This window comes from Triturus cristatus, chromosome 2_2 (genome assembly GCF_964204655.1).
Source record: "Triturus cristatus chromosome 2_2, aTriCri1.1, whole genome shotgun sequence".
NCBI classification, from domain to species: domain Eukaryota; kingdom Metazoa; phylum Chordata; class Amphibia; order Caudata; family Salamandridae; genus Triturus; species Triturus cristatus.
In genome coordinates, this window is record NC_140582.1 from 204,018,176 (window position 1) to 204,033,644 (window position 15,469).

Genomic DNA, 15,469 nt, shown 5'->3' on the forward strand with positions numbered 1-15,469 from the left:
GACCCTAGATATATAAATTTGGATTTCCTTTATTTTCTCGAAAACTACTGAATGGATTTACACCAAATAAAGAATACTTTCTGGACCAAAAGCTACCTTTTTGTCAAATTTGGGGTAATTCCATCCAGCAGTTCGGGCTGTAGGCGTGTCTAAAAGAGGTGATCTACAGAGCTCTGATTGGCTGCCCACACTTCAACCAGGAAATGTTGGGAGTCATTTTGGGACTCTGCTTCTGTCGATGATCATCTGCTATGAATATTTGGATGACCGCTACAATATATGCGTTTAGCCCATTCTAGCGTGTCGTTGCCATTATCTCCTCATTGTCCACATAGTGATGCGAGCATATCACTAGATCTAGTGGGCAGGGGGAGAGGGGTATGGGGAGCTGTTAGATCCTGGCACGCTCATTAGGGGCCTATGCGCATCTGAACAGGGCTTTCCTTGTTCTGTCTAGCAACGTCATTAGGAACTCCTGTACATATTTGGTGTTGGGGCTTTTTTTTAACCTGCCAGCAACCCCCTGATGCGGATGTTGCAGCACCTCATAGTGTTCTGGAAGTCCTCCTGCTTTTCCTGCAGAATGAATAATTGTTCATCCAATATAACAATGTGGGTCTGTTGTTTCTAGTATGTTAACTACTCCCCAGGTCATCAATAACCTATCTGACATTTTTCAGGCCCTCTTTGACCTGCCCACAGAGGGTCTCTATTTCCGTCTTTATCTTTTGACAAAATTGCATTTTAAAGCTGGATCCCGCAATTGCCTCACCCTCCTCTTCTCTATTGTAGCGTGCTGGTCCATCAATTTTCTTGGTTGTGCCCTGTTGGAATAAGTACTTTCTGTTGCAGTCTTTCTTGGACCTGCTTCCAGCCATGAAGCCAAGTGAGGTATAATTGGGGTCTCTATTGTTTCATGTGTCCAACACCTCAAACACAGCCCATCGGGCTCAGTAAATACTCTCCCAGAGTGGGATTTTCCTTGGTACTCAGAAGGGACTGGAGCATGTCCCCCCCCCCCTCCCAAACGTCTTCCACAGAACACAAGGTTAATTTAACTCTTTAGGGCCAGTGCTGCAATATTTCCAAATTCGGTGGCTCCCGGCTAGCAGGCTCCACTTTCACCTTCACCCCAGTCCCAGCCAAGCAAGTGTTACCACTCAATCACCACTCTCTAATGGGAGCTTGCTCCACTTTCCATGTTCTATTCTGCCACAGTTATGATCTCTCACTGGTCAGTCTCTACCTCCGCTCACACAGGCTACAGCCCTGTCCTGTTACTCTGTTTTCAACACTGCATCTTGCATGGCCATCACCAACCCATGCCCCTTTGGCGTCTCAGTTCAAGGTGAACTTCAGATTGCCATCAGTAGTCACACCACTCCCCCCCCCCCCCCACCATCTCACGGCCAGTATTGCACCTCGTAGGTGCATCTACTTCGTGCCAGTATGGGACGCTGCATTCCCTTTGGCTACAGCAGAGCCCACAAACTTTGCACCCTTCGGCTAGGCTTCGTCCCAGGGCTTGCTGTCAGAACAGAAGAAATCAAGGTAGAACGTTGGCTGTAGCACAATGAAGAGCAGTATCTACACCTTTATGTTTAGTATTCTGAAAAGAAACAACCTATAGTGCAGCAAATCTCTCCTTGACCAACACAGAGTAAATTCAACATAATGAGAAATGATGGCCAAACACCAGGTCCAGTAAGTTGGTGGATAATATGAATGGCCCAAGGTCAGCTGATAAGAAACATCTCTTTATTACTAACAAATTTGTCAACATAAGGACAAGCTAAATAATTTAAATAAACGAATGTGGCTAATAATTTGAATGGCGTTACTGGGAAAGAAGTAATTGTGATGGGTTTAAGCATCTTGCATCCACAAGCATCATATGCAATGCTGATGTTTACATAAGGACAAACAATACCTTTGATTTTAACCCCTTCGCTGCTGCGGACATTCCGCTGCAGCGCTGGGGGGGGCAGGGGGGCAGCGCGGTGGGCCTGTGCTCATGACGGAGCCGCTCCGTCATGAGCCACGGTTGAGCTGTGCTCATGACGGAACGGTTCCGTCATGACTCCGCCCATTTGCGTTGTCCCCCCGCACAGGCGGGGAAACAGCGCCGCGTAGGCGGAGCGGCCGCCAACGGTCGTGTCATGACGGAACCGTTCCGTCATGAGCACACGGCAACCGTGGCTCATGACGGAACGGTTCCGTCATGAGCGGGGAAGGGGTTAAAGAAATCGTCTACAATGTTCAATACACCAACAATTATGACTTTAGGTAAAAAAATATTGAGTATGAATCCAAAGTCATTCTCTTTTTGATCTATGCAAGAGGTAAAGGCTTAGCATGAACAGGGTGATTTGGTATTCTGATGAAAGGACTATGGTGCACCTGTTCGTCGTACTATAAATGGGGATTGCGGACTTAACCTTGAATCCAGTTTTTTGTGATCGAAGAAGTGGAACTACAAATGTCACCAACAGTCTACCCCCTACATATGATTTTGTAACAAAAAGCTCTTCTAAACTGACATGTTGTGCATTATTCTTGTGGCAGCGACTGCCTTCACAGCACTGAAGGTTTGGCGAGTGAGCACCATGTTGACAGCAACAACTTTGCAAAATTATTTTATACTGAGACAATTAACTCCCAAAACGGCCCAAACATGCATGGGGTTTCTTCCTGATTTGGTGGGGTTATTCTACATTTTCCCAGTTTGTGTTTGTTAAGCGATGCAGAACAAGGAAAATGAGTTTTGCCACACTCGAGATCTGGAAATCAACACTGCAAAACCCAAACTTATGTTTTATAACCAGCACAAATCACACAAAGGGAGACTAGTATCTGGGGGGGAGTTCACTTAGAGAAGGTGGACTCCATTGCCTACCTGGGAGTTACTCTTTCAGTTACTATGTCATGGAAGCCACATATTAGTAAGGCGGTTGTTCTGTACACACAGATAGTTGGATTCATATCCAAAGAGCATCGAGCCTCCTTCAGTAAACATGTAGTACCTGCCCTTCAGATTTATGAGATAAAGGCACTGGGGTCTGCTCTCTACGAGGTGGAGCTCAGGGGCTCTGCTAACATCTGATTAGATCTGAGAATACAGTTGAGAACTATTGCCCTCCTACCCCCCAGCACTCCATTTTACCCCTCGTCATTCCACATGGGTGTAAAAGGGAAAGAAGGTAAAACTAGATTGCGTCCAATGCTATATTGGAGGAGGTTGTTGTCTACCCCAGAGCTATCTCATTATGCCACTGCCTTACAGGATATCATTAAGTCAGGTTGTTTAACAACATCCCCTGGCTCCAACACATCAAAACTTCTCTCCATTGTCCTTGACGACTTATTCGAGAAATTGTTGAATGGCTCCATTTCTTCAACTGAGTCTCTGAAAAAGCTATATTGGCCAAAAACAATGTCCGATGATGCCCTTAAAGCCAAGAGTGCCACCTTGTCAGGTGAGTTTCTTGATTTTAAGCTCTCCTGCGTCTTTGAGCAGTTTTGGGACATTATCACCGTGCAAATAGACAGGAAGTTGCACTTTCAATTTAGAGAGGGAACTTTACAGCTGAAATAATTTACCTCTAAATGGCTGGAACCGGAATTTCTGGTTGCAACTTTCTAAGGAAACTGTTCCCCACACCCATTTTGCTTGCCCTTCTTATGCCTGTGTTTGCTCCCGTTGGCTATCACCTATTTATAGGGAGCTAGGTACACGAAGGCATAGCATTGCCCTGCACATACTTAGAACTGACTGCCGGCCGTTATACGCCTGTGCAGTTGCCAAATATCTGGGGGCAATGTGGCTGGTCCGAAGGAAGGCTCATGCCCTTCACGCGTGACAACTTGATCCTTTATATCCACTTTATTGCACTGTTCATTATACATGCTTGCTGTGATAGAATGGACTTTCTGCAACCATATGCCCAATTTTATTTCAATGGCTACTCATGTGAAAAACTGAATTTATATATAAACTAGTTTTACTGTGAATATTCTTTGCTTTAGTTATTTATTATACATTTTAATGTATCTCATGTATACTTTTATGGCCCGGACTGACAAAATAAAGTTATTTTGACGTGACTTGAGTCAAAAGCACACCACCCTCAATAGGACTGGACGACTGTCATTGTGACCTGGCAGTCTCCTGACAAACTGGAGGCTAGGTCTGAGGTTTACACTGTTGGAGCCATACGATGTCCCAATGTATAAACTCAGCAATTCTCTCAATTCTAAACAGCGCGTAGGAACCACAAATGTGCTACATCTGGAGCACTGCTGATTTACGGTGGCGTTTCCACTCTGCCAAACTCTAAATGATGCCCTTAGTACCTACAAATAAGTTTAAAAGTAACCACATTTTAGGGACGCTCCCGATTCACAAAAGAATGGAATTACATTTACTATGGAGTACATCACACTGAGCATACATGGCTAGTATGAAGTTGGCCTAAAAAAATAGACTCCCACTGGTATTTCACTCCTGCACAAATTCACATATGGAATAAGAGGCGCTCAGAGAAATGTTGGCGGGACTGTGGTCATTGCCCCAAATTGGCAAGATTCTGGGAGCAGTTCTTAGATCACATTGACTTAGCATTCGACACGGCTATACCGCGCTTACCCGCGTATACTCTATTAGGGTTGCCTAACCCTCTGACTTTCCCCCTGTGATCGCTCCGGGGTCGGCTGATGGCTCTAGCATTAAATGCAGCTTGCCAAGTGATCCTTTCGCACTGAGGGTCCGAGACAATCCCGGACCATGTTTCATGGTTACACACACTATGGTTTTCTTCAACAATGGAGCGTATGTCTCTCACTGCCGAGAAAAGGGTGGCCAACTACCCTGATTTGTGGGCCCCATTTATCCGAATCCTCTCTGTAGAATTTAGGGAAGTGACCTGCCCGAAATTCCTGCCGATATTGCGCTTGCTCCCCCGAGATGTGCAGAAGTTGCATAGACCTTCCTCTTAGTGTTGGACACAGATAAGTGGCCCCTAGGAGCATAATTAACTGTATATAAGGCATGTCCTCACACGCCAATCAGACGTACAGCCTTGTAGCAAAGTCTTTATTTTAACAATAAACCAATGTTCATCCAGTAATCTGAATTTAACCCATATCTTTGTTTATATTTTCAGCTTCATCCATATTTTATCCAATCACTTAAAAGGCAGCGTTATTGCACATTTTTTCAAATGCCACTGGCATGCCCATCCAGACCTTATCAGTAGCACGTAGGGATTAACAATTCCTCGTGGTTGGCCTCATATATTATCACCCAATGCATTTCGGCCTCTTACAGCCCTTCATCAGGGGTCAGTAAAATAATAGGAATCAACCTTTTACTCAGTTACCATAAAAGTAGACTCATCAAAATAACATTAAAAACACGTACTGTCAGATAAATATTAATCACTGTGTTTTAACCAAACGAATTCTGACATAAATTAATTCTCATATTCCCCCACCCATTTACATAAACTATCATACGCAAAATTAGATTAATTAAATTTAAAATCAATGCGTTTACATCATCTTAACCCAGTAACCAACAACATAAAACCTATAAAGCTGTACCTTACAAGCTGTGACTGTCAACATAATCACCTCCTGCACGCACCCTGTAACACCAACTTGCTCCTTCACCTTGATTTTGCCATCTGACACGTTACACCTGAAAACCCTCTATTTCAAACTACCATGGAGGCGTGGCTCACCCACGTAACAACATCGGCTCAAACTATGAACCTTAAAGAAATATGTACCTCACCCCTCTGCTGAACAATCCACCCCTCACTAACATTGTATACACAAGATCAATCTGAGCAAAAAATATAAATACCCTCTTCGTTCCATTTTCAAACCCTCCAAAGATCGGAGTGAAAACAAAATGAAATAAACATTTTTAACCTGAACGTATAAATCATTGCATTTGTGAGTCCAGAGATAGTATAAACAAAATGTAAATGTTCTTCGTAGCATATTTGTACACATCCTTTCAAACAGTTCACAAGTAACCATATGGGGCTCCCTGTTGAAAACTCAATGTAATCTTGCTGCCTACAAAGTGACTCTGCTACAAAGCTGTGTGTGTGTCTGTTTGGCGCGTGAGGACGTGCCTTATATACAGTAAATTATGCTTGCGTGCTATTTGGGACAGAGCACGTAATCGGTCAGCACTCCTCAATGTTGCCACGAGCAGCCAGAACAGTCACGAGTTGAAGAAGGGGTGCAAGCCATCATTCTCGTTTGCCCCCAGAAGCATACCACGGCTCTATGTGCAACTATTGCATGAATTGGGTGCGGAGGAATTGGGTTGTAGAGGGAGGGTTATATTATTTTCTTCATATGGTTTCTCTTGCTCTCTTCATCTTTTAATGTTTAAAATGGTCCATGCATTGCGGACGGCCCCCAGGTTGTAGGCGTGCAGCTGTGTACTACTTGTCTTATGCGATTTCTGCTGCCGGCCTTTGGTTGAAGGCAGAAAGCTGCGTCACCTACATTGTGGACTCCAATAAACAGAACTGTTCCATAAAAGTATCCACGTTTTAAACAAAAATATATTTTCATCTGGATAAAATGTGCTTTTGACAACCACCTTCTGAAATCAGAGATGAAATACCCCAACTCAAATATCCTGTCTAGAGAACTAACAATAACTACACACTTTCTATAATAAAATACTTGTACCTGTCCAACAACAAGAGTAACCAAGCATTAGAAACTCGCCTGTGAAATGTTGATGGCTTAAAGTGTGACATCAACATTGAACAAAAAGGTCGACAAGTAACGTTTTGGATGCGGTTGGGTATTCTTGGGGCATAGATCTCTGGTGGGGATGCCAAAGATGGTGGCGAATTGTGACCTTGTCCAAAAATGGAGGTCAGAGGCAACACCCACCCTAAGGGAAAGGCAGAGAGGAATGGACTGGTGAGTGGAACAGGAAAAGCACATCTACGTGGCCAAGGGATGCCTGCAGAAACACTCCCAGATATGGTGCAAATAGCTGGACATTTGGGTTTTATAGGTTTGATCTCACCAAGATCTATTGGTGTATGAAGGACATTTCACATAGGGTACCGGTGAACTTGTTGCACTGTTATTGTGTTTTGTTGATTATTTAAATATCAATAAAATTGTTTAATAAAAAAATAAAAGATCCGCAAGTACAATTCTCAAGTGTGCAAGCGAGTACTACCCACATTTGCAAGATTTGAATGGCTAAGACTGTTGGCACATTTGAGGAGAATGGAAGACATACTTACAAATACACACGACCAGAAGAAAAAATAAATATGTGATCAACTCTCGTAAAACCGTTTTCAGGTATTTTTCTCTGCTGGTAGTGTTGCCCTGTATTAGCCGAGTACTCCACAGACCTGAAGCAAAGGAAGGAAGGTAAATAAGTACATTTTGCCTCAAAAACTTGGTGGACATGGAACAAGAGTAATCACTCAACTCAGCTTCCATCAGTGATCTGTGATCATATTTAAAAATACAATTAATGACAAACAATGTTAAAAACAGAACAAAATTAGGGATTCACAAATATGCTAATACATTTTCTTACCAAAAGCCGTAGGTTATCATTAGATGCATGCAATCTAAAAATTAAAAAAAGAACCTTTAGAGGCAGACCTTCTACAGACTAAATTTAATATGAATAAGCACCTTTTTGGCCATGTGCTTTCCACTAAACCGATCTCCATGCATTAATTTTTCCTTTCACATAGCACACCTTATAAGTGGGGTGGCTGTACTACTTAGGTGCTTCTGGGAATCAAAAGTGTGTTAAAGAGCGGAGTGGTCCAGCCGCAAATGGGAGTTTCCGGGCCCTCAAATAAATAATTTAAAAAAATGAGATTTAATTCCACGTCTAGCCACTGGGGTCTATACTCAAGCTTATCCATGAACTAGGCAGCTCCCTGTTTGCAGAGGTAAGCTGTTTGGTAGTTCTTAAAGTTTGGTAGGCCTACTGCTCCTTTATTCTTGGCAAGTCTGAGTTTTCCTATGGAAATCCTTGCTTTTTTCCCTTGCCATAAAAACTTACTGATTACTGTATCTATTTTTTTTAGGAAGATATCTAAAAGCATCATGGGTAACATACTGATAAGGTAGTTTATAAGCAGCGTTATCATTTTGATTCTTTCTATTCTACCCCACCATGTTAGGAATTTAAGATGACCACACATCTAATAGATCTGTGATTTTTTTTATGGATAATAGTTTTGTTTTCCTCTAGAGTAGAAATAAGGTTGCTTGAGAATTCTATGCCTAGATACTTAATCGTACCCGTCTGCCACGTCAGTCCAGAGTACCCCAAAACCTCTCTGGAACCACACAGGTTAAATAGCTTTACCTCTGTCTTGCCTTTTTTGAGGGTGTAGCCCGATACTTCTGTGTAGTTGCAAATAGATTTCATGAGAGCCGGAATGGCTGTGGCAGCTTCTTTTGATACCACCAGTATATCATCTGCTACCTTGAATGTAGTTTTGGTCTTCGAACACATCACCCAGACATTCAACATCTCCCAGTTAAAGAGATATTGTATATCTTATTTGGTTTCCAGGACCCGGATCTAAAGGGGGATGATGACCGCTTTCTGCTTGACTTAATGCGGACTTTGGCAGGTAAAATAGTCCTGTGTAACTGGAAAAGTTTTGATTACATTTCATGCAAAAAAATTGCAAGAATGGCTAACATTCATGAGAGGTGCGGATAATATTGCCCTACAAATCTCCCAATGGAAACTGAAATCTCTTGACGCCGCCTCTATGGTTTCTAAGTCCTATTGAAAGCCATTTTGCGGCTCGGCTCAAAGGAGCTTACAAGCCTCACAGCAAGGATTGGACTACGGCCGGCCTCCCTACCAAACCGCCAAGACGATAAAGAGTTACGGACTATATACAGACAGTGTGAATACCCCTGGACCCCGAATTGGTTCCTTTTATTTATTTAATTATATTTATTTACTTACGCACTTATTCCCTATCAATTTATTTATTTATGGTTGCTTACTTTCCTTATACAGCCATAGGAGGATATGTGATAGAGGTGTTATATACTGTCCCAACTAGCACTTTTGATCACCCTGGAAACTACCTAGACCTATCCAACAGGGGTACATCCATCTGTTTTGGGATGTTATTTCTGCCGTCCCAACTGTTTTGTTTGCAATTCCCAGTGCCAAATAGCATTATCACAACTATTACCTTCTATTCATTCTGACCAATGACGAGAACTTTATTGTATTTTGTTTCGCTATCTTGCCTTGTTTTCTTGGTATTGTTTTTTGTAAAAATCAATAAAAATGTATTGAAATAAAAAAAATGAAAACAAGTTTCAAAGACACCAAGGGGGAGCAGAGTAACAGAGGTGGGTGGATGAAAGAGAAACAACCGGTGAGGGGGAATTCAAAGAGGTGGAGCAGCACATGACAGAGACAGAAACCACACAAACTCTCATGGAATGTGTAATGAGAACCAAAAAAGTAGTTCCCAAAATGCGACTAGTAGAAGGATGCAAGTAAGATAATGAAAAGGATACGAACGACGTGTTAACTGCAGGGACAAACAAAGGAGGAAGGAAAGCCACTTAATAAGAAACGAGCTAATGAGAATGCCAATAATGTCAACCAATGGTAAGCATTGGGCGGGCTTTAAGTCCACTGTAAGGTTTTGCTTTATTTTACACGAGGCATTTGCCTAAACGACACCAACAAAGGATAGCACAGGTAGCAGTTTTACTACAGTAGAAGTTGTATGATGATCCATTTTGTACCAAAACTGCCACAAACCAGGGTAAAATATCACCATTCCATACACTTGCACCAGCCGCGTGAATCAACCCAACTTTCCTGAATGGGTCAAAGACAAACAGTAAACAAGCATTGGCAAAGCCAATAGGTCTCACCTTAAATATGCCTGTTTATTATTTTATTAGCATAAGTTGTTTTTAATGTAAACGTTAAAGGCTACAAATGTGAATTGTAGTTGTTATTTTAATTTGTACTGAAAACATGTATGGCTGAATGAGTGGGTAATTAAGTGTATGTGCAGAGTAATGTTTTAATATAACTGCATGCAGATAGTGAGTTTGTGTTGTGAAAATATAAAACATTGGTGCATATCTGGCTTGTACGTACTGAAGATCATTTGTAATTTAAATCAATTATAATTAGGGCTCTCGGTTTATGGTATTTTGTTTTTTTACACTTCTTTCTGTATTTATCCATATTTATTTTTTGCCAATTTTATCTGCATTTACCCATATTTATTATGGAGTTGGTGAAAAAAATACAGCTGAAACTGGTATGTTTCCACGTTTATTTAACCAATAAATATGCAGTTATGCTTGAATGCCTGCCAGGTTTCAGTGATATGAACAGCTGCAGAAGATAAATCAATGCACTCATATGAAAATATGCACATTTCAGTATCAGCTTTGAGCATATCTACTGCTGTTTGAGCCTCTTTACTAAAATGTACCTATCAATCTACACAGTTGTTGGCCTGGCAGTCATTGCAGAACATATTAAGAATCACTCAAAAAGCACCCAATTTTCAGTTTTTATCCACATTCAGAAATAAAGACTAGAAAATAAATGGTTTTTCTGCCTGTATTTATCTGTAAAAATAAGTAAAAATGGAAATCCATGTTTTCCGTTTTTACTGATTTTTACAGATCAATACAGGCAAAAAACAATGTTTCCTGTCTGCATTTATTTTGAAAAGTAGATAAATACAGAAAATTGTGCTTCTTTTAAGTGACTCTCCGTGCTGTCTTTCATGAATTATAGGATAGCAGCTGAACAGATGGACAGCATGGGAAATTTAAAAACTGTATGAAATTTCATTAAGTAACGGCATATCTCAACATACATTTATGGTGTAATGCTAGTATTTATCAGTGGATGTATTGTTTTGTAATATTTGGCAGCTTAAATAGCTGAAACACGACAGACATCAAAGTAGGAGTGCGCGCTAATCAGTTAAATAGATATGGAAATGTACAGTTTTACAACTTCATTTACACGCAAAACACAATAATTATGGATAAATACAGATAAAATGGCCACTATTATATATGGATACAGACGGAAATGGCCCAAAAATAAATACCATAAAACCGGAAGCCCTAATTATAATGCAATGTGAAGTGTAGAAGTTCATTATCCTAGGTGCTAAGAAACATAAATTAACCTCACATGGGTAATTGTAATGAGAGATGTGAAATTAGCACTGGCACACATACTTCATGTGGCCGAGCGGTCGTCTACTTGGTGCAAACTTGTGCTGTAAAACGTAATATCAGCGCAGGAGCAAACGGAGGGCATATAGCACAGAGGATGCCTACAATTAAGAAAGATCTGGAGGTGCCCAATTTGATATTTTAAAAGGAAGAAGAAAATAGACATGAAATTTCACACCCTGTCCCAAATAACTGAGAAGAAGTGTCAGTTTACACAGGGAACCATACAGGTATATGTAAAGTTGCTCCCACTGGGAAACGAGTTTGAAAGAGGTGCTGGATGTACTGCATTAAAAATCCTTAGCGAAAGTATGATTCTTGGTGCAGTCTTGCAGTTTTGGTGACAAAGTGAGACTTGCAGTAACTTAGGAACGCGTATGGGAGCGGACTTTGGCGTAGACATCTTGCAGAGGGGTCTGGTGTTGGGCGGTCACGGCGTTTGCCGAGTTCCGGACTGGATGTGGCAGAGTCAGGACAGGACGTCTGCTCCAAGGGGAAAATCAGCACGCTGAAGGCTCCCACGTCTTGCATTCTAGGCGTTGTGGAGTGAAGGGCATTCGGTCCCAGCGGTGAAGGTACCGGAGACAAGGAGGAGTGAAGGACAGTATTGGAGCCGGTACAAGGTACAACTGGGGTTGATGGAAAACAATCTCCCCCTACAGTTACCATTTCTCCCTATGAGTTCAGTGAATGAAAAGCTTGGGGCTGAATGTGTTGGAGGAAACTCTGTGCAGGCCACTAGGGAGAGGGATAAAATGAATAATACCCCCTCTGATAGAGAGTTACAAACCCCACATTCAAAGAATGTGCGGGCCTAAGGAAGTTTGGTTACCCTCAAAACCACCCGACCTCAGGTCAAACTTTAAAATCATGGAGCATGTTACTGCTTCTGCACAGGGGAGGGGGAATAATGTAACCCAGTCCCCCCCCACAAGCAGAGCCGTTGTCGCTTGAAAATCGTTTTTCCCTGTAGGTGTGGCTCAAAACGACCAAGATGCCCAAAGTTCCCAAGATGCCCAAAAGGGTTTAAATGCACAGAATGAGGGGGCCCTGAATCAAAGTTCGAGGCAGATCCAAGACAAAAACAGGACTTTTGAGATTGATAATTTGCGCCAAGTGGAGTCCTCCCCGGGGAATCTGTTTGAGAAATTGCCTCTCAATTTGAGGCAAAACATTCTTACGAAGTTCAAAATTTCTGAGGGAAACTAAAGAGGCATTCAGGAAAAGTGTGAGATACTTGAAGAAAAATTAGATTGAATTGCTCTACGTACTACAGTCGTGGAAGGGGAGGTAAAATCCTGGTCAGTAGCTTGATCTGTGAACGCAACAGATATTGCTGATCTTAAAGCACAAAACAAGCAGCTACAGGAGGATATGGAGAGGCTGGAAATACAGACCAGGCGTAACAACCGGAGACTTCTCAATATCCCAGAAGGCTCTGAAAAGAAGGACATAAAAGGCTCCATATGCAAACTTTTGGGCGAAGGTTTATTCCAGGACAGGCCGGATATTGACTTTGATAAAGAGATTCAAAGAGTTCCTAGGAGACCCATACAGGTTAAATCCTGCCTGGAAAACACCCAGGAAAATGTTTATACATTTTCTCATGTATGCTGTTAAGGAGTTAGTCCTGGGGCATGCCTTGAAGGAACGTTCACTGAAATTTGGGGACTTCAGTTATCAAGTTTGATCAGATATTGGCAAGAGAACCACGCAGAGGCAATGGGAGCTAGGCTCTAGGACAAGTGATTTACAGAGTAAGGGAGCCCAGGTCCAGATGAAGTAACCTGCGATGCTTTAGATAATGTGGCGCAATAAAATGCACAATATTAGTAACCCGGAAGAGGTGGATACTTTTTTGGCCCAGATGGAGGGATCAGAACAGTAGAGGCCTGGAGGGTTCCGTCTGTGCTCTGCTGAGTTGAAGTCACCTAAAAGGCAGCAATTTAATCTTAATACAGTTAGGTTTTTCTTTCTTTCTTCTTTTCTTTTTCTTTGTCTTTATAATTTGGATTTCCTCTCTCCACCTGGGGGGTCGCGAAGGGCGGATTTCCTCTCTCCACCTGGGGGGTCGCGAAGGGCGGATTCTATCGCCCAGGGATAGGAAAGGGGGTTCCCATAGGGGTGCACAGGGTGGTGGGAGCAGGGGGGGGGGGGGGGGGGGGGGAAAGAAAAATATCTCCGAGTTTGCCATATGTTCGTATGACCATAGTCCAGTTAATTTAGGATGGCATCAGGCAAGGAGTCTCCATTATGATAAGACGTGGAAGAAGGTTCATGGGAGAATAGGGTGGAATTTTAACGATGAGTAAATCGAATTCTGGACACCTGTAATCTTGGAATGCTAATGGTTTGAGGTCCAGGAAGAAGTTTGTTCGGGTGATTGAATATCTTAAGAATAGTGAGGCGAATATTATCTTGCTTCAAGAGTCATTTGGAACGGTAGGAGTGTAGGTCATCCTTTAATAAATTAGGGTGGGTCCAGGAAATGGTCTGTTCGGACCAGAGAGGCTGCACCAGAGGTGTTGCCTTAATTATTAAAAATAATTCTGGTATAAGGCTGGTAAAATACGAATCGGACCGCTCAGGGAGATGGTTGGTGCCTAACCTGATGATACAGGGGATTTCACTAGTATGTGCTATCTATTATGGTCCAAATAATGACTCCCCAGAAGCCTTAATGAAACTGGAATCGTGCCTTCTGGAAGCCACTGCCCCAATAATACTATGCGGGGAATTTAACATTGTTCAAAATAAGGATCTAGACAGTACCTCAAAAGCTAAATACATGAGTCCCCCTAGAAAATCTGCAATCTTGAAAAATATGATGCTGGAGCTCAACTTGGTTGATGTTTGCCGTAGCAAGGGGGAGGGGGTGAGGGACTTCACTTTTTATAGTAAAAAGTATAGGCACCATTCTCGCATTGACTATTGTTTGGAAGACCAGGAATTATTAGTCGATGTGGAAGAGGTTAAACTTGTTCCTGCCATTCTCTCAGATCATTCAGCAGTTTTTCTGTCCCTAAATCACCATCAAAAATCTGGTGTGGAAAGGTGGGCAGGACCATCCTATTAGATGAGGGGGTGGTATCAAATATCATAGATAAAACTGTTGCCTTTTTTCAGGCTAATAGAGGTTCAGCGGAAATTCAAACTGTGTGGGACGCATTTAAAGCGTATTTAAGGGCAATACTTAGTTTGATTATGGTGGGTAAGAGGCGTACTCTGAAACAGGAAGATGAGGACCGAATCAAAGAGATCCAGCGTAAGGAAAGTGACCTTCAGAAGGCATCACTGGAGGGCACTGGTAGAGTCCCTGCCCTTAGTAAAGAATTAGAACTCTTACAAGCAGAATATCAAGGGCAATTGGATAAAAGACTATTAGATAGGTGGAAAGTAAGCAAGTTGAAACATATCTCATATGGAGAGAAGTGTAGCTCGCTTCTGGCTTAGAAAGCAAAAATAGGTAAGGCTAGGAACTGAATTCGAAATCTGAGAGATGCAGAATCAGGAGCATTGTTGAACACTGATCTGGAAATATGTGCCTAGGCTCAGAGATATAGGAGTACTTTGTATAGAGAAGATCTCTCTCCCAGGAAAGAGAGCATAGAGGCCTGGTTAGATAAGACGGAGCTCCCGCGATTAACTAAAGAGCAAAAGAGGCTATTAGAGGCCGAGCTTATGGAGGAAGAGATCAAGATACAAATTAGGAAGATGGCAGGGGGAAAGGCAGCAGGGCCTGATAACCTTCCTGTCGAGATTTACTCTCAACTACTGGATAATATATCTCCAGACTTGAAAGTCTTATTTATTTTAATATATATAGATAGCGAAATAGTTCCACGGTCATGGGCTGAGGCCACTGTAATGCTAATTTTGAAACTAAATAAAGACCCATTGGAAGTAGACTCATATAGGCCAATTTCACTTTTGAATTCCGACTACAAGATCTTTTCAGGGATCGTAGCCTCTAAGCTAGGGTTGCCCAGGTCATCAAGGGAGTTCTTCGAGACCAGAGAGGTTTTATCCCTGGGAGGCAGCTTAATGAGCTTACTTTTCTGATACTGGGGGTTATAGATTTGGCAAAAACCCAAAATGTACCTGTGACAGCAGTAGCTGTAGATGCTGCAAAGGCTTTTGACCAAGTACACTGGGCCTATCTTTGGGATGCCTTAAAGTGCTTTGGATTTCCGCA

The 15,469-nt window shown here is 42.2% G+C and overlaps 1 protein-coding gene across 2 annotated transcripts in view; it reads right to left on the reverse strand.

Moving 5' to 3' along the window:
* Positions 1-15,469, reverse strand: part of PKD2 (polycystin 2, transient receptor potential cation channel) — a 156,588-nt gene that overhangs the window by 93,291 nt on the left and 47,828 nt on the right. For both annotated transcript variants that reach the window (XM_085641181.1, XM_085641180.1), the window contains exon 2: positions 7,290-7,403. In XM_085641181.1, coding sequence (XP_085497307.1) covers positions 7,290-7,403 — 114 coding nt within the window. The remainder of the gene's footprint in view (positions 1-7,289; positions 7,404-15,469) is intronic.